The sequence below is a fragment of the Salminus brasiliensis genome, chromosome 17, assembly GCF_030463535.1.
Source record: "Salminus brasiliensis chromosome 17, fSalBra1.hap2, whole genome shotgun sequence".
Taxonomy (NCBI): domain Eukaryota; kingdom Metazoa; phylum Chordata; class Actinopteri; order Characiformes; family Bryconidae; genus Salminus; species Salminus brasiliensis.
Genome location: NC_132894.1, coordinates 4,202,957 through 4,219,143, shown reverse-complemented (window position 1 = coordinate 4,219,143; position 16,187 = coordinate 4,202,957). Strand labels below are relative to the sequence as shown.

Below are 16,187 nucleotides of genomic sequence, written 5' to 3'. Positions count from 1 at the left end.
GGAATATAGACGAGAAGAACAATACGCAAGCTCTGTTGAATTGTTATTGTTAAAAATAGACACATAATAAGCTTATCGGTTCAGTGAATCACAGCAGTAGAATCACAGCCTTTAACTCTGAATAAAGGTTCTTTCGAGGGTTTCTTTGTGAAGGCAGTGGATATGCATGCACAATGAGGGCAACTCAGAGAAGCATTAGAATGGATACACGGTTCTTTGCCTGGTTTAATGGAACATAGAAATATTGAATACTTACAGAACCTTTAAAAGATGGTTCTTTATTGTCCCAAAATGATTCCACTGTTGTTATGAGTCAAAGAACCTTTTTTTCTTCATAGACCTTTTGGCTTTTCTCTGTCTGATGATGATGTTTATCTCTCTCTCTCTCTCTCTCTCTCTCTCTCTCTCTCTCTCTCTCTCTCTCTCTCAGATATTAATGAGTGTGCTCTGAATCCTCTGCTGTGTGCGTTCCGCTGTGTGAACACGTTCGGCTCGTACGAGTGTATGTGTCCTGCCGGCTACGTGCTGAGAAATGACCAGAGGATGTGCCGAGGTGAGAAACAACAACCCATACAGCTACTAATGAGACACTCTCCGACACTGTCCCCAATTACTGGAATTTTTGATGATTTTTTAAATGAATTGAACTAAATAAATATTTATTTGAACTGATTTGAACCACAAGATGATCATTATTACTTTTTACTTATTTGAACTTTTTGTACTTCCTCAAAAAATGATTATGATATGAAAATGATCTCTCTGACTGTGACCCACTCTGTCTCCGCCCCCCTGTAGATCAGGATGAGTGTGAGGAGGGAATAGATGACTGTGCCAGTCGAGGAATGGCCTGTAAAAACCTTATCGGCACCTTCATGTGTATCTGTCCTCCTGGCATGACCCGCCGGCCTGATGGAGAGGGCTGCATGGGTGAGTGTGTGAAAAAAAGGGCCGTCTGTAACAGCAGCACTAATGAAACCCTCTGGAGTCTATGAGCACGCTGGTGCGGCAAATTCGATGTTATTTGATGTTTTTATTAGTATCTTTATAATAACACAGCACAGAAATATGGTTCAGACACTTCCTGAATCTGTAGACTCCGCCCTTCCCATAGCATCTCATTATATGGTCGTACGTCACTCATATCCAGAGTTACGAGGCTGTGAAGACGGGTTGAGATACTCGTCAGATACTAGTGACTCAGTAACTACAGGGACTTCTGTAGAAACTGGAGGAGCTATTCTCTGGTAACAGAAGTCTGAAGTCAGAACCTTTGGCCCACCGGCGGGAAATCGTCTGTTTAAGGGGTTAAAAGCGACTTTAAGAAGATATGCAAAGAAAAAAGGGAGAAAATTTCCTTCCAGACTCCAGAGGGTTAAAGCAGCGTTTGGGGGAACAGTTCAAGTCAGGGTTATTAATAAACTCTGTATTGTTATATAATGTAAAGTTATTCCTCTAAGATTCAACTCTCTGTGTATCTCTCTCTCTCTCTCTTTCTCTGCTTTTCTTTCACTCTCTCGCCCACTCACCCGCTCTGACTCTTTCCTACTTTTTCTAACTCTCTCTCTCTTTCTCTCTCTCTCTCTCTCTCTCTCTCTCTCTCTCTCCTGTCACTCCCTGTGCATTTCCCTCACTTTTTTCTTCATGCAATCTCTCGCCCACCCACTCACTCCCTATTTCTCTCACCTGCCCGCTCTGCTTCTTTCTTTCTGTTTCCTTCTGTCTCTTTTTTCTTCATCTCGGTTACACTCTCTCTTTCTCTCTCTCTCTCTTTCTCTCTCTCTCTCTCTTGCTCTCTCTCTCTTGCTTTTTCCCACACTCTCTGCCTCTCTCTCTCTCACTCTCCTTCTGTCTCTCTCTCTCTCTCTCTCTCTCTCTCTCTCTCTCTCTCTCTCTCACTCTCCTTCTGTCTCTCTCTCTCTCTCTCTCTCCTTATTCCCCCCCCTCTCTCTCTCTCTCTCTCTCTCTCTCTCTCTCTCTCTCTCTCTCTCTCTCTCCTTATTCCCCTCTCTCTCTCTCTCTCTCTCTCTCTCTCTCTCTCTATCTCTCCTTATTCCTCTCTCTCGCTCTCTCTCTCTCTCTCTCTCTCCCTCTCACACTCCTCCTCTGCACGTCTTCTTTGGCAGACCTGAACGAGTGCCGCACTAAGCCGGGCCTGTGTAAGAACGGACGCTGTGTAAACACCGTGGGCAGTTACCGCTGCGAGTGCGGCGAAGGGTTCAAGCCGAGCCCCTCCTTCAACGAGTGCATCGGTAAGAGACAGCAGCCTGCAGGACGCAGCTGAAGGACTTGGAGCATGTTCACTCATGCAGAGCTGCACATATGCTTCACCATAATACACACATACACACATGCACACACACACAGCAGCCATACACTCACACAAGGCTGGGCACATGGCAGCATATGGTGAATCTTAATTGTGTGACCTCTTAAAGAAACAACTCCCAAATGCAGCCCACCCACAACACCACAGCCCACCCTGAACACCATTATCTCACAGGAACACACTTGGGCAGAGGGCATTCTCCCACTAACTGCAAAGATGGACGTGCGGTTTCCAGATATTTATGGACCCCACAGCAACCACCCCAAATACAGCAGCAACTGCCTAGCAACCACTAAATTCCACCATTGCAACCACTTAGCAATGCCATAGTAACCATCTTCAAACTTCCATCACAATCACCTTGCAACACTATAGTACCTATCTAGAAAACACATAGCAGCACTATAGCAACCACCTGGGATACCATAGCAACCATTCGTGATTTAAAGGCTTCAAAGGTTTCATTTGTGGCAAATTGAGCATCTAAACCAACCCAAATATTAGATGTGCCTGGAATGAAGAACAGAGCTGTATTTGATCCTACAGCAACTAAAGAAAGCAGAGGAACATCAAGAATGACGTTCTGATAAAAGGAATATAATCTATTTTAAAAGTGGAGATCAAAGCCCAAGAAAAATGACTATTAATAGATCAAGTGTTTGAGCCCAAAATATCTGTTGGTGTGATCTTTTTTAAACGGGTTTGGAAATGTCTGATCTGGGCTGAAGAAACTCGCAGAGCCCAAGATACCAAGATACCAAGCTGAGCGCGAGAGCGCGAGAAACACCAACAGGGACTTTACAAAGCCATCACAGCGCGATATCAGATATAGCAAAACATGATCACTACATCAAATTATTGACAGCGGTCAGTGTCAGTGTGTGTGTGTGTGTGTGTGTGTGTGTGTGTGTGTTTGTGTGTGTGTGTAGTTTTGTAGTAGCTTGTAGTTTTGTAAATGATCAGTTTAACCTACACCTTAATCTACACCTAAACCTAATCTGTACCTACACCTTAACCTACACCTTAATCTACACCTAATCCTAATCTGTACCTACACCTTAACCTACACCTTAATCTACACCTAATCCTAATATGTACCTACACCTTAACCTTCATCTCAATCTACACCTAATCCTAATCTGTACCTACACCTTGACCTACATCTTAATTTACACCTAATCCTAATCTGTACCTACACCTTAACCTACATCTTAATCTACACCTAATCCTAATCTGTACCTACACCTTAACCTACATCTTAATCTACACCTAAAGCTAATCTGGACCTAACCTTTACCTACACCTTCATCTACACCTAAACCCAATGTGAACCTTTTTTTAATCTACACCTAAACCTAATCTGGACCTAACCTTTACCTACACCTTAATATACACCTAACCCAATGTGAACCTAATTTTTAATCTACACCTAAACCTAATCTGGACCTACACCTTAACCTACATCTTAATCTACACCTAAACCCAATGTGAACCTAATTTATAATCACACCTAAACCTAATTGGACCTACACCTTAACCTACATCTTAATCTACACCTAAACCTAAGCTGGACCTACACCTTAACCTACACCTTAACCTACACCTTAATCTACACCTAAACCTAACCTTTACCTACACCTTAATCTACACCTAAACCCAATCTGGACCTACACCTTAACCTACACCCCTGTTGAGAATTGACAGTGAGTTTTTAACAGTGTTAACAATTTAAACATCTGTGCATTATCTATAGAGTACCACCAGACTACAGTGTGACCCACATTTGTACCCCACCCTTAATCCCACCCTTAGTTAGACTCTAACTCTTATCCTTGTTCTCTCTCCCCCTCAGATAATCGTCAGGGTTTCTGTTTCACTGAGGTTCTGCAGATCATGTGCCAGCAGAGCTCCACCAACCGCAACAGCGTCACCAAGTATGAGTGCTGTTGTAACGGGGGCCGCGGCTGGGGGTCAGAATGTGAGCTGTGCCCACTGCCCGGCACCGTCCAGTACAAAAAGATGTGTCCACTTGGACCAGGGTACACCATCGACGGTGGTGGTGAGTCCTTTTTTTTGTCTTTCAGTGGAAATTTTCAGTTGCATTGATGCTTTATAGCAGTGTAATCTGAGGGTATCAGTTTTGAAAAGCGCAGAATATGTCCAAAAGTTTGTAGACACCTGCTCCTCCGGTGTTTCTTCTGAAGTCAAGGGTTTTAATAAGCAGTTTGTCTCCCTTTGCTGCAGAAACAGCTTCAAGTCTTATGAGAAGACTTTATAACAAGTGTTAGAACATTGCTGTAAGAGGCATTTGATTGCATTCAGCCTGGAAAGCATCAATGAGGTCAGGTACTAATGTTAGGAGGTATTGGATGAAGCTCCAATCTCACTGCAGAGAGAGCAGGTCTACTGATCCACAGACCAGTGATGTGCTAAAGGGGGCTATGACCTATGGCTCATGCACTTCTGCTCCAGAGTATCCCACTCACCCACAGTACTTTTCTATAGAGACCATACAAGGTGTTCACAATAAATGCACCATAAGGTAGTTAAATTTATCATTAAAAGGGGTGTCTGGATACTTTTGGACATACTGTGCGCATTGCTTTACATTCCAAAGAATCAAACATGTCTGAGACAGCTGGTGATGTTTGTGGGAAGGAAGGAAATGGTGTTGAACTGGTTCTCTCTTGGTTCTCCAGATATTAATGAGTGTGAGCTGCTGCCAAACCTGTGTAAGAACGGCCAGTGCATCAACACTGTGGGCTCCTTCCGCTGCCACTGCAACGTGGGATACACAAACGATTTCAGCGGGACGTCCTGCGTCGGTACGACTTCACTTTTTTTTTCACTTTTTTGGTCTCCACAAAAACTCAAGCAGATGGTTGTGTTCATCAGCATACAGTACAGTAATTGCCCATTAAAAGTCCGAATTTGCAATAAAATGCTGGAAGCCATAAAATATATGGTCCAAATGTATGACATTACAGTAGGCTTTTTTGGCAGCTGCCAAAACACTGACAGTATAATCCAGTGGTAGTGCAAGAGGGATCACTGCTATACTCAGCCAGCCAGTCAGAAAAGAGTAAATTGCTTTGTACAGCCTTCAAAACTGAGGCCAGATGGTCAACGATTGTATAAAATACGAATCTACACCCAAAAGTCTGTAGCCTGGGGGCAATGATTACACACTGATCGTGAGAAGAGGTGATGGGAACACGGTCGATATGCAATAAATACATGGAAAACAGACAGAAATGTGGGTTGTTCTATAAATAATACAGAGTAATTATATAAATTCAATGTATTTATGGTATTTCACTGTTACAGAAACTGTATTTAACCTTTTTTACTGTCCTGTTTTGACAGTTTTTTAATTTACGGACATTTTCTATTTTCATCATTGGTTGTCATTGGATAATACACCATGACCTTACTTAGCTGGCCAGCAGCATCAACAGACATTGTTATTTGGTTGAATGCAGGTTGTGAAATTCGTTTGGACCAAAATTGAATGGCGAAGTGGACTAGTGGTTTTAAGTTGATGTTGACGTTTAATAACCAAAATTTTAAGATATTAGTTATCGGTTAGTAAACATTAGTATTAACTTTAAACCAACAAAATATCAACGTCAGCTGGCGTCACTAGTCTACACCGTGCCGATGTCATACCGATGTAAAATACCCACATTTAGTTGTGAGGTATGGTGACCAAAACCAAAAACCAGAGCCTATGCTAAACTTCATAATGTTAACATTTACACAATGTGAAATTCTAACGCTGTTAGACGTTGATATTTTGTTGGTATTCATGTTGGTTTTTGACAGATATGTGGCATCGATTCCCAACCAAAATTCTCTACAACTTTGGGTTTTGACATTAACACTTTTTTTTTGGCTAAAATTAAATGTCTGTCAGACGTTGTCCGTCAAATGTCTGTAATAGTTCACATCTTTCTGACGTCCGGTGTTGTAAACCATTGGCTCGTTCTAAGCTGAACAGATGCGGTTTAGTTTCTTTGGTCTTTTAGTTTCTTTGGTCTTTTAGTTTCATTGGTCTTTTAGTTTCTTTGGTCTTTTAGTTTCATTGGTCTTTAGTTTCATTGGTCTTTAGTTTCATTGGTCTTTTGTCTCCCATGTCTCTCAGATCTGGACGAGTGTTCCCAGTCCCCCAAGCCATGCAACTTCTTGTGTAAGAACACCGAGGGCAGTTACCTGTGCTCTTGCCCTCGAGGGTACATCCTGCAGCCAGATGGAAAGACCTGCAAAGGTAAATCTCCACCACCCTCGACCACCTCTGAAGTTCATCTCAGACCTACATGGATATTTGAAGACTCATCATCCACTTAGAAACCCTTACCCTGTACTTCCAGTAACTAGCTCCACCTACTTCATAGCTCCACTATATAAGTCCACTGAGGCGGTCGCAGCAGTGTTTGTGGTGATATGAGTGTATCAAGTTTTTCAAGTTTTTCACATGAGTAGATCCTCCTCCAAACAATATCTTTTTTGGAGGAGGATCATCCAATCTGGAGAATCCAGTTTCTGACCACAGATCTGATCTTAACTGGATATTTTTTGTATCTACTCTTAACCTAGCAGTGACCCTGACACAGAGGGAGGGGTTTCTAATAAAGTGGCCGGTCAGCGCATTCCCACATGTCTGCTGATGGTTCTGTTCTATCTTCCCGATGGTTTAAAGTCAAGTAAACCTCTGTTTTTAAACCCAGACTTGGACGAATGCTCCACCAAGCAACACAACTGTCAGTTCCTGTGCGTGAACACCATCGGAGGCTTCACCTGCAAATGTCCTGTTGGATTCGCTCAGCACCAGACAGCCTGTATTGGTACGTGTGCACCATGCATATATCAGAACCAGCTAAACACTGGTTACATGCTGGTTAACAAGCATCTCACTCTAGTCCTACATTAGTGATCTGATGGTCTGATGAACGTGTGTTTCTGAGTAAAAGTTCTGTGGTTCTTAGTGTGCTTTTTTTTTCTCTGCCCGTTAGATAACAACGAGTGTACGAACCAGCCGAGTGTGTGTGGGTCGCGGGCATCCTGCCTCAACACCCCCGGCAGCTTCAACTGCGAGTGTCAGAAGGGCTTTTCTCTGGACGGCACCGGAGTGGAGTGTGAAGGTGAAGCTGATGGCTAGGGTCAGGAAAAAAGGGTAGCAGGGAAAAAAAGCCCAGATTACTCAGAACTACCGATTTCATATTAACCCTTACATGCGGATTCACATCTTGTGGAGTCTTAAAGAAATGGTTTAAATTTAAAAAAAAGGAAGGAATATGCTTCCATATTTTTCTGAATGTCATCATCTAGTATCTTATACAGTACATTTAGGCGTTCTTCGGTCAGAAAAAGGGCAGGAGGCAGCTGATTATTCACCAGTCTCAGAGTCATCAGCTTTTCTGACTACTAATGCATCTATTTAAAGAATGGGCTTCTAGAGTTGAGTCATCTCTTAATATTTCTCTTAAGAAATTCAGCTGTAGAAAAGTTCAAGTCTAAACTGTGATCAGAGGGTCGCTGGTTTGCATCCCAATCATGCAGCTAGCCATCGGCAGCCGGGGCCTTGAGAGAACACAGTTGGCCTTGCTCTCTCCCCCCATATCACTGTAGTGCGTTGGTTGCCTGGTGACGTCGCATCAGCGGCAGTTCGAAGAAAAAGAGGTGTGGCTGGCTTTGCAGGTGTCGGAGAGGGCAGGTCTCTAATTAGAGAACTGTGTGTTGGTCTTGCCCCACTAGTGTCGGGGGAGTTGCGCGTGAGGGGGGGTAGAGAATACGTATGGGTTGGGTAATTTGGTAATTGGGCAGAAAATGGGTAAAAAAATCTGAACTAAATTTTTAAAACAAACAAAAAAAACGTATAAAAATATGTGTCAAAATCCTTGTATCTCCAAAACAGCAACTTTACAGGAGAATGAAAAAACCAACCTTCTTAACTTTCAATGGAAGTCAATAGAAAAAGATTTAATTTAATTCCAATTTTCCAGATTTCTATTGATTCCAATTTTCCAGCATTTCTATTGGTTGAAATTTTAACACAGTGTTAAGAACAACTGCCAGATTCACATTATGTCAGAAAGTGAAAAACGGCAAAAATGGAGATACAAGGTTTCAGATACAGCCAATCAACCAAGCCCATATATTAAAGGAATGGTATAATATGATCAAAATACACATATCATGGAAGCCGGTGAACAGCTGCGTCAGCAGGTTTTCTGTTCTAACTGCAGGAAAATGTAAATACAGATATATAAGATACTATAGAGGTAATATAGACTATATCTATATACAGATTAGATCTTATATTGAAAAACACTGGCGTACACTAGAGACTAGGGTTAAGGAAATGAAGCTTTCTGTATGTCATCATAGATCATAGAATGCCAGTAATAAGGTGAAGGAGCCCTGTTGAAATGAAGGGGGCTGAACTGAACACTGTGTTTCTCTGCAGATGTTGACGAGTGCACTGGTAACCACAGATGCCAGCACGGCTGTCAGAACATGCTGGGTGGGTTCCGCTGCGGCTGCCCACAGGGTTACGTTCAGCACTACCAGTGGAACCAGTGTGTGGGTGAGTTTCTCTCACATGCATCTCCTGCTCCACACAGCCAAAAACGCCTCGCTTAGAAACCAACAGATGTTTTAAAGAAGCAGAGTTGTAGGCAGATCAAATCCACAGCGTATAATATAGATAATATATGATCGTATATTTCTAGAAATGCATATATTCATATTATAAACAGCACTGTGCTGTGATTGGCAGGCAAGAAAACATTCAAAAGTTGCTGTAAAAATGTATTATTATATGTTAAAATATAAAAATGTTTATTATATATATACTATATATACTATTATATAATAATACTATATTTACATAAGAAAAGTACTATCAACAAATATCTACAGATAATCTGAAAGGTTTCATTTTCTAGGAAAATAAATATCTAAGTTTAATACTATTTATATATTATATATTAAAATATATAATATATTAAAATATATTTAATATTTTTGTATTTGTCACTGACATTTCTTCCTCTTCCTACCACTTCACCAGATGAGAACGAGTGTACGGGCAACCAGGTGTGTGGATCAGCCTCGTGCTATAACACCCTGGGCAGCTACAAGTGTGTGTGTCCATCAGGGTTTGACTTCCAGGCCGGTGCGGGTGGGTGTCAGGACGTTAACGAGTGCGCCATGGGCAGCAACCCATGCAGCTACGGCTGCTCCAACACGGACGGAGGATATCTGTGTGGCTGCCCAGGAGGCTTCTACAGAGCGGGACAGGGGTGAGCACACAGCACATGGACTAAACAACATAACCAGCTACAGACTACAGTTAGTCTCTTCTGCGTCATATGTCCAAAAGTATCTGGACACCCCCTCTAATTAGAGAACTGTTTGTTGTTCAGTTGTGCACACACAGCTTGTATAATCTTCAATTAAAAAAGCACCCATCTGTGGTAGTGAACACACACACACACACTAGTGAACTAGGGGCAGTGAACACACACACAGCCAGAGCGGTGGGCAGCCAACTCCAGCTCCCGGGGAGCAGAGCAGGTGAAGGGCTTGCTCAAGGACCCAACAGTGGCAGCTTGCCGAGCCCGGGTCTCGAACGGGTCTCGAACCCTGGAGCTCTAACTGCTGAACCACCACTGGCCAATAGAATAGGACCCTCTTCAAAGGCTCCTGTTCCAATGTTCCAGTATTTAGTGTAAAGCCTTCCCAGAAGAATAGAGGGATAAACTCCTTATTAATGCCCTTGATTTTGAAAGGAACGCTGGAGAAACAGGGGTCTACATACATTTGGACATATAATGCAGAAGGAAAAGCCTGGGATCACAAACACACCCACAGAGATTATTGGGTTAAATTGTTACAGATAGTATATAACTGAAATGCCTCCATGCTACCATCATTTAGGTATATAAAGAATAAATAAAAAGGCTAAATGATACATTGTTATATAAATTGGCATATATAATAATGCTAAATGATTAATTGATGTATAAATTTATATGTAGAATAATAAATAATACACTTGTATGTAAATTGGGGTATATAATAATGATAAATTGGTATGTACATAGTGTATTGTATATAACAATATTAATACATTGTTATATAAATTGCTAAATGCTAAATGATTAATTGGTATATATAATAATGCTAAATAAAACATTGGTATATCATTTAGTATATATATAATAAATTGGTCTATACATTGGTGTATATAACAACAATAACACATTGCTATATAAATTGGTGTATATATTTTAATGCTAAATGCTTTAAAAATTTGGTTCCTAAATTGATTTATATATTCATGCTAAATGCTAAATTGGTATATATAAAAGTAACAGTGACTCAGCGTGATGCAGTGTGTAACAGTGTTCTTGCTCCTGGGCTGTAGGCACTGTATTACAGGAGTGGGCTTCCAGGGCCAGTTCAGCTCTGAGGGAGACGAGGAGAGCGCTCTCTCACCAGAAACCTGCTACGAGTGTAAGATCAACGGAGACGTGGGCAAGGGAGGCAGACACCGACGTAACACTGCGGACAATGAGCTGAAGGTGAGTGAGGAATGCAGGCTGTGCTTCAGGTTTGTCAGTTTTCAGATTGATGGGTTTAGAAAGATAGACTCACACTAGTGAGTCACACTAGTTTCCTAGCTTGGCTATTACACCACGCTAGACCAACTAGTCCTTGGGCATGACTCCTAACTTCACATTCTCTTACCTGTGTAACATGACTTAAATGTAGGAGCTCTGGATAAGCCCAGCAGCCAACTGGCATTCATGTAAAGTTATAATTATGATTCATAACTATTTGCATGCCAAAAAATAAATATTTAGTTACATTACATACATGGTTACATTATCTATGGTTCTATTTAGATCCAGTGTATGTAGTGCATCCACTTCTCTGTTGGTTTTGATTATTATTTATTATTAATATTAATATTATTATAATATTACTGTGTTCTCTTTTGCAGAGAACTCAACAGTCGGTTCTCATATTCTCTAACATTTTTTCTATTTCTGAGGGGCTAACCCTCCACCGAGCACCCCTTTAACCCTTCGTCCTGTGTGCTTTCTGTCCTACAGGACTCTGTGAGCCTGGCCAGTGTGGACACTCTGAACTCCATCCCCATGAACCTGTCCCTGGCGTCCCTGCAGAACAAAGAGCCCCTGCTGGAGCTGCTCCCAGCCCTCGAGCCGCTGGAGCACCACGTGCGCTACGTCATCACCCACGGCAACCAGGGCGAGCACTTCCGGCTGCTGGAGCGCCGGGACGGTAAGAGCGTCCTGCGCTTGGGCCGGAAGCCCCCTCCTCCTGGCTCGTACCGACTGGAGATCGCCTCGCTGCCGCTGTTCGGCCCACGCAAGCTCAGGGAGCTGGAGGACCAACACGACAGCGACTACCTGGAGGGAGAGATCGGAGACGCGCTGCGCATCAAACTGCACATTCACCTGCACTGAGCGCCAGCCCAGAGACTGCCTGACCCTTGACCCCAGATTAATGACCCCAGGACCAACCCTATAGCGCAGGGGTCACCAACTGCGCTCCCGGAGATTTAGCATCCTGCAGAGTTCAGCTCCTGCCCTTGTCCACCGCACCTGATCCAGCGAATAAGGGGAGGGGGGCTGCTGGAGAGCATATTTTGGCTAATTTGGGATATTCTCCCGTTTTAATGTCAGACAGCAGTTAAAAAAAAGCTTCTACAGCATACAGAAGAGCCCTGATTCTGCAGCGTTCCTTGAAAAGCTGCAAAGAGACATAGATTTCAAGCATTTTAATAGAAATATTCCCAGTCTCTGAGGACATACCCTACCGACTTCGCCCTCGGAAGTCACCAATTTGCCGGATCAGGTGTTTAAGACCAGGGTTGGAAGTGAAACCTGCAGAAAAATAGGTTGGTGACCATCTCTATAGCGCTTTATGCTGAGGAACTGTCTCTTTTTTATTCATTTACCGCACACTGTTTTTCCCCTTCCTCAGAGTTTCCTGGCTCCAGTCCTGGAATACGATTAAACCCTTATTCCACCTTTATGCCAAAGCATTACAGTCAAGCTAGGAGGCTTCTGTTCACCTTCCTAATTAGAGCAGCATGGAGAGACGACAGAGGCTCATTAGCAACAACCACTGTCAGAGCGACAATCTGACATGTTAGCACCGTTAGCTGTGGCTGTAAACTCTCCAAACGACCCAAAAACAGACCTAATGTGGTGGCAAATCTTTGATGCTTCCTCTCTATCGTTTAGGACAATCCAATATTCCTTCCCGAATCGAACGTAGTGCCTATATCAGCCTGACCGTGCACATGAGACCAAGCGACGTGTCTTGTGTAATGTTAAGAATTATATAGATTTTTGTTTTGTATATTTTCAGAGATAACCCAAGCAACCACTGACCTTTCTGTAGCCTAATCTCAGTGACCACTGGGGTCAAAGGGTGTTCCATTCAGTATTGAGTCACTTGTAACGGATTTTACTGTTTTATAAAAGTCACACGAAGGACTGCAACAACAACCACAACGTTTCAGGTCTGAACGGGAGCTGAACAGGCATCACGGCTGGGGTGACCAACCCTGCTCCTGGAGGTTTCACCACCCTGCTGAGTCGGAGCTCCAGAAGCAGGGTTAGGCCCCCCTGCCGCACATCGTATACGGCTTGACCTCTTACAGGAACAGTCTGGTGAAAAATCTCTGCTCCTTTATTTCAGGTGTAGCTGGTCAGCCAAGGCATGCTTGGTTTTTGACGGTCAAAACAGAGATAGATAGATAAGCGGATACACAAATGAGCCAAAACATTAAGACCGGGGGATTATGTGGATGATCTACTAACAGCAGTGCATGTCATGGTCTGGGGTGTATATTAGACAGTCACTGAGAACTTGGTTGGGTTTGAAGAGGACAGCCTAATTGCTGTGGCCAGACCATTGGATCTCTAAAACAGCAAGGCCTGCCAGGTACTCCTGGTCATCTGTGGTGGGTACCACCACATGACAGTAGTCCAAGGAGGGACAACCCTAAGCTCATCGACGTCTGAGGGCATTGAGGGCTATACTGTCTGGAAAAGTCACAGAAGGATACCTTACAACACCCAGTGCAGCGACACCTGCTGCAGAGCTGTAGACCAGAGTCAGAGTTCCCATTCTAACTCCTGTCCACCACTGTCAAAAGTGCCTACAATGGGCACACAAGTGTCTGGACTGGCCCCTAAGCCAATGGAAGAATGGTGGCCTGGTCTGATGAGTCCTGGGTTTTATTTGACATCACTTGGATGGCCAGGTACATAGGTACAGATATGCCGTTTACATCAGATCTATGGTGGATCCACCTCCCAACTGACAGGAGCTGAAGGATCTGCTGGAACACCGTAGTGCCTTCAAGATAATCTTGTAGAGGGAGCATATGGAGTGGTGGTGGTGGTCTTACTGTTTTGGCTTATTAGTGTATCGGTGTGTCACATAGAGGCAGACGAGTTTCATGATGAATAGACCAATAGGAATGCTCTAAAACGTCTGACTGACTACATCAGGGGTAAGAGGACAACAGTGATTTTTTTATCCCCATACCTCGTAACCATACACACACACACACACACACACACACATATTTCACGTATCCGTGAAAGACAATGGCATGGTTGCTGTAGTGGTGCTATGGAACCGTGGTACACTGAACCTGCTCTCAATATCTAATCAGGGAGATCCACACACACACACACACACGCACACACACACACACACACACACACACACGCACACACACACTTCTGTAACTCCTGGGTGTGACACGGCTGGAGTGTTCTGCAGTTTAAGCTCCCTGTAGGAAGGTGGACAAACTCTACATCTGCCCATCAAAAGTTTGGGGGCACTTCGTTTCCATTACACATTTAACATTAATACAGCTATAGCTCCAGCAGCCATAACATTAAAACCACCTGCCTAAACAGCTCTGGCCCATCTAGGCATGGACTCCACTAGACCCTAGAAGGTGTCCTGTGGTATCTCGCACCAAGGCCAAAGGTTAGCAGCAGATCCTTTAAGAAGTCCTGCAGGTTGTGAGGTGGGGCCTCCATGAGCGTCAGTGAGCCTTAGGTGCCTGTGGTGCTGACCACCGCTGACTGGGAACACCCCACAAGATCTGACTGATGTTCTGGAGATGTTCCGACCCAGTCGTCTAGCCATCACCGCCTGGTTCTTGTCAGAGTGGCTCAGATTCTTACGCTTGGCCAAGAACAGGCTGTTCACTTGCTGCCAGATATGGAGATCCCACCACTTGACAGGAGCCACTGGAACCAGATAATCAGTTGGAATTGGAACCGGTTTGGCCAATTTACTTTAATTCCAGCCACAAAAATTAGAGCAGCTTTGGGAAATTTGAATGTTTTTATACAATTAATATTTTTTTTATTTTGCATATTTTTATTAGATTATTTCTTTTTTTATTATTATTTTAGACATATTATTGTCACAAATTTTTACAAAAGCAACATGCTTAATCTGTATTAAGTCAAATTATGACCCCGAACCCCAAACAAACTAGGTGTCCCAAAACTTTTGAGTGGGCCTCGGTGATGAGGATGACTGCAGCTGTAAAATGAAATGGTAGAGTGACCTCAGCGGTACAGTACCTGACCGATTTCTCAGGTGAAGCCATGCTCAAACACTCCACACACTCTGACACATCAGCAAACATCCGACCTCTGCGATGATGCCGGTCAGTTCAGCTCCCTTTCTACTCTCTTTTTTTCTCTCAAGGAAGAAAAAAGGTGCTAAATGACTCCAACACCAACGCTGTACGACAAACACAGGTGCAGTCTTGATTGACGGATTGCAATCGTGACATTTTTTTTTGTTCATTTTTTTGTTGTTGTTGTTATTTTTGATAATTTTTGTTTTTATTCCGGTTTCGTTTCGTGTCTGTCTGTCTTGTGTACTGTCTCCATGCTGAAAACCAATATTACCAAACATGCTTTCAAAAAATTAAATTGTATATTTTAAAGTGAAATGTAGATTTTTTTTTTTGGTTTGTTGTTTTGTCTTTTTAAGAGCGTCTAGGCTGTCGAACCCAATCCAACGCGAGATAGAAAGAGTGCGAGGCGCTAAAAGTGCTGTTGAATTTGTTTTCCAGTCCATTGGCCCGCCAGACACTGAGCGACGCCATCACTGTTTACATGACGCTGTCCTCCTGATACAATGCTGACGTGGTGACGTAATTATGATTGAGACAGGGGGTGGATGGAGAACCTGGTGGACGTTTCTCGGAGAGGTTGTTTTTTCTTTTTTCAGTGCAAACTGACTGATCCCGTCACCCTGCAGTGTCTGCTCTTTCATCTCTGGTGCTAAAACAACGCTAATGCTTCCTGAACATCCAGGTGACTGCACTGGACAAACAGCCTGAGCTATATTTATGCATAACCATTTGTCTAACATGGGAACTTTGTATACTTTTTTGTATATCTTTTTTTTTATGTTTTTAATCATAATTTTATTTGCCACTACATGTAAAAGAACGAATGTGTGTGTGTGTGTACTGTATTTCAACATCAGCAAACTTGAAACAGCTGCGTCGTCATCAAAGTTGTGGGGAAAGAGAACTTCATGATCGTTTGAGCCATAAAGAGATCCATGAAAAGGGCCATAATATATGAACATCCACCACACTTCCACTTCCACTTCACTTGGAATGAGGAATTCTTGGAAAATGTTCTTGGAAACACCTACTATTGTATCACACAACCTTTTTTTTTATACGTCTGTAAGAAACACCAAAAATGGCAATAAATCAACGTGGGTAATGTTTGTAAATGGCTTGGTCTTGAGTTTCAGTTGC

At 43.0% G+C, this 16,187-nt stretch overlaps 1 protein-coding gene across 3 annotated transcripts in view; it reads left to right on the top strand.

Moving 5' to 3' along the window:
- The window catches only part of fbn2b (fibrillin 2b), a 105,205-nt gene extending 89,043 nt beyond the window's left edge, over positions 1–16,162 (top strand). For all 3 annotated transcript variants that reach the window (XM_072659890.1, XM_072659889.1, XM_072659891.1), the window contains 12 exons: positions 431–553; positions 799–930; positions 2,127–2,252; positions 4,182–4,388; positions 5,029–5,154; positions 6,474–6,596; positions 7,057–7,173; positions 7,342–7,470; positions 8,796–8,915; positions 9,402–9,633; positions 10,761–10,917; positions 11,452–16,162. In XM_072659890.1, the coding sequence (XP_072515991.1) occupies positions 431–553; positions 799–930; positions 2,127–2,252; positions 4,182–4,388; positions 5,029–5,154; positions 6,474–6,596; positions 7,057–7,173; positions 7,342–7,470; positions 8,796–8,915; positions 9,402–9,633; positions 10,761–10,917; positions 11,452–11,826 (1,967 nt within the window). In that variant the 3' untranslated portion in view covers positions 11,827–16,162. The remainder of the gene's footprint in view (positions 1–430; positions 554–798; positions 931–2,126; positions 2,253–4,181; positions 4,389–5,028; positions 5,155–6,473; positions 6,597–7,056; positions 7,174–7,341; positions 7,471–8,795; positions 8,916–9,401; positions 9,634–10,760; positions 10,918–11,451) is intronic.
- The last annotated feature ends 25 nt before the right edge of the window (positions 16,163–16,187 follow it).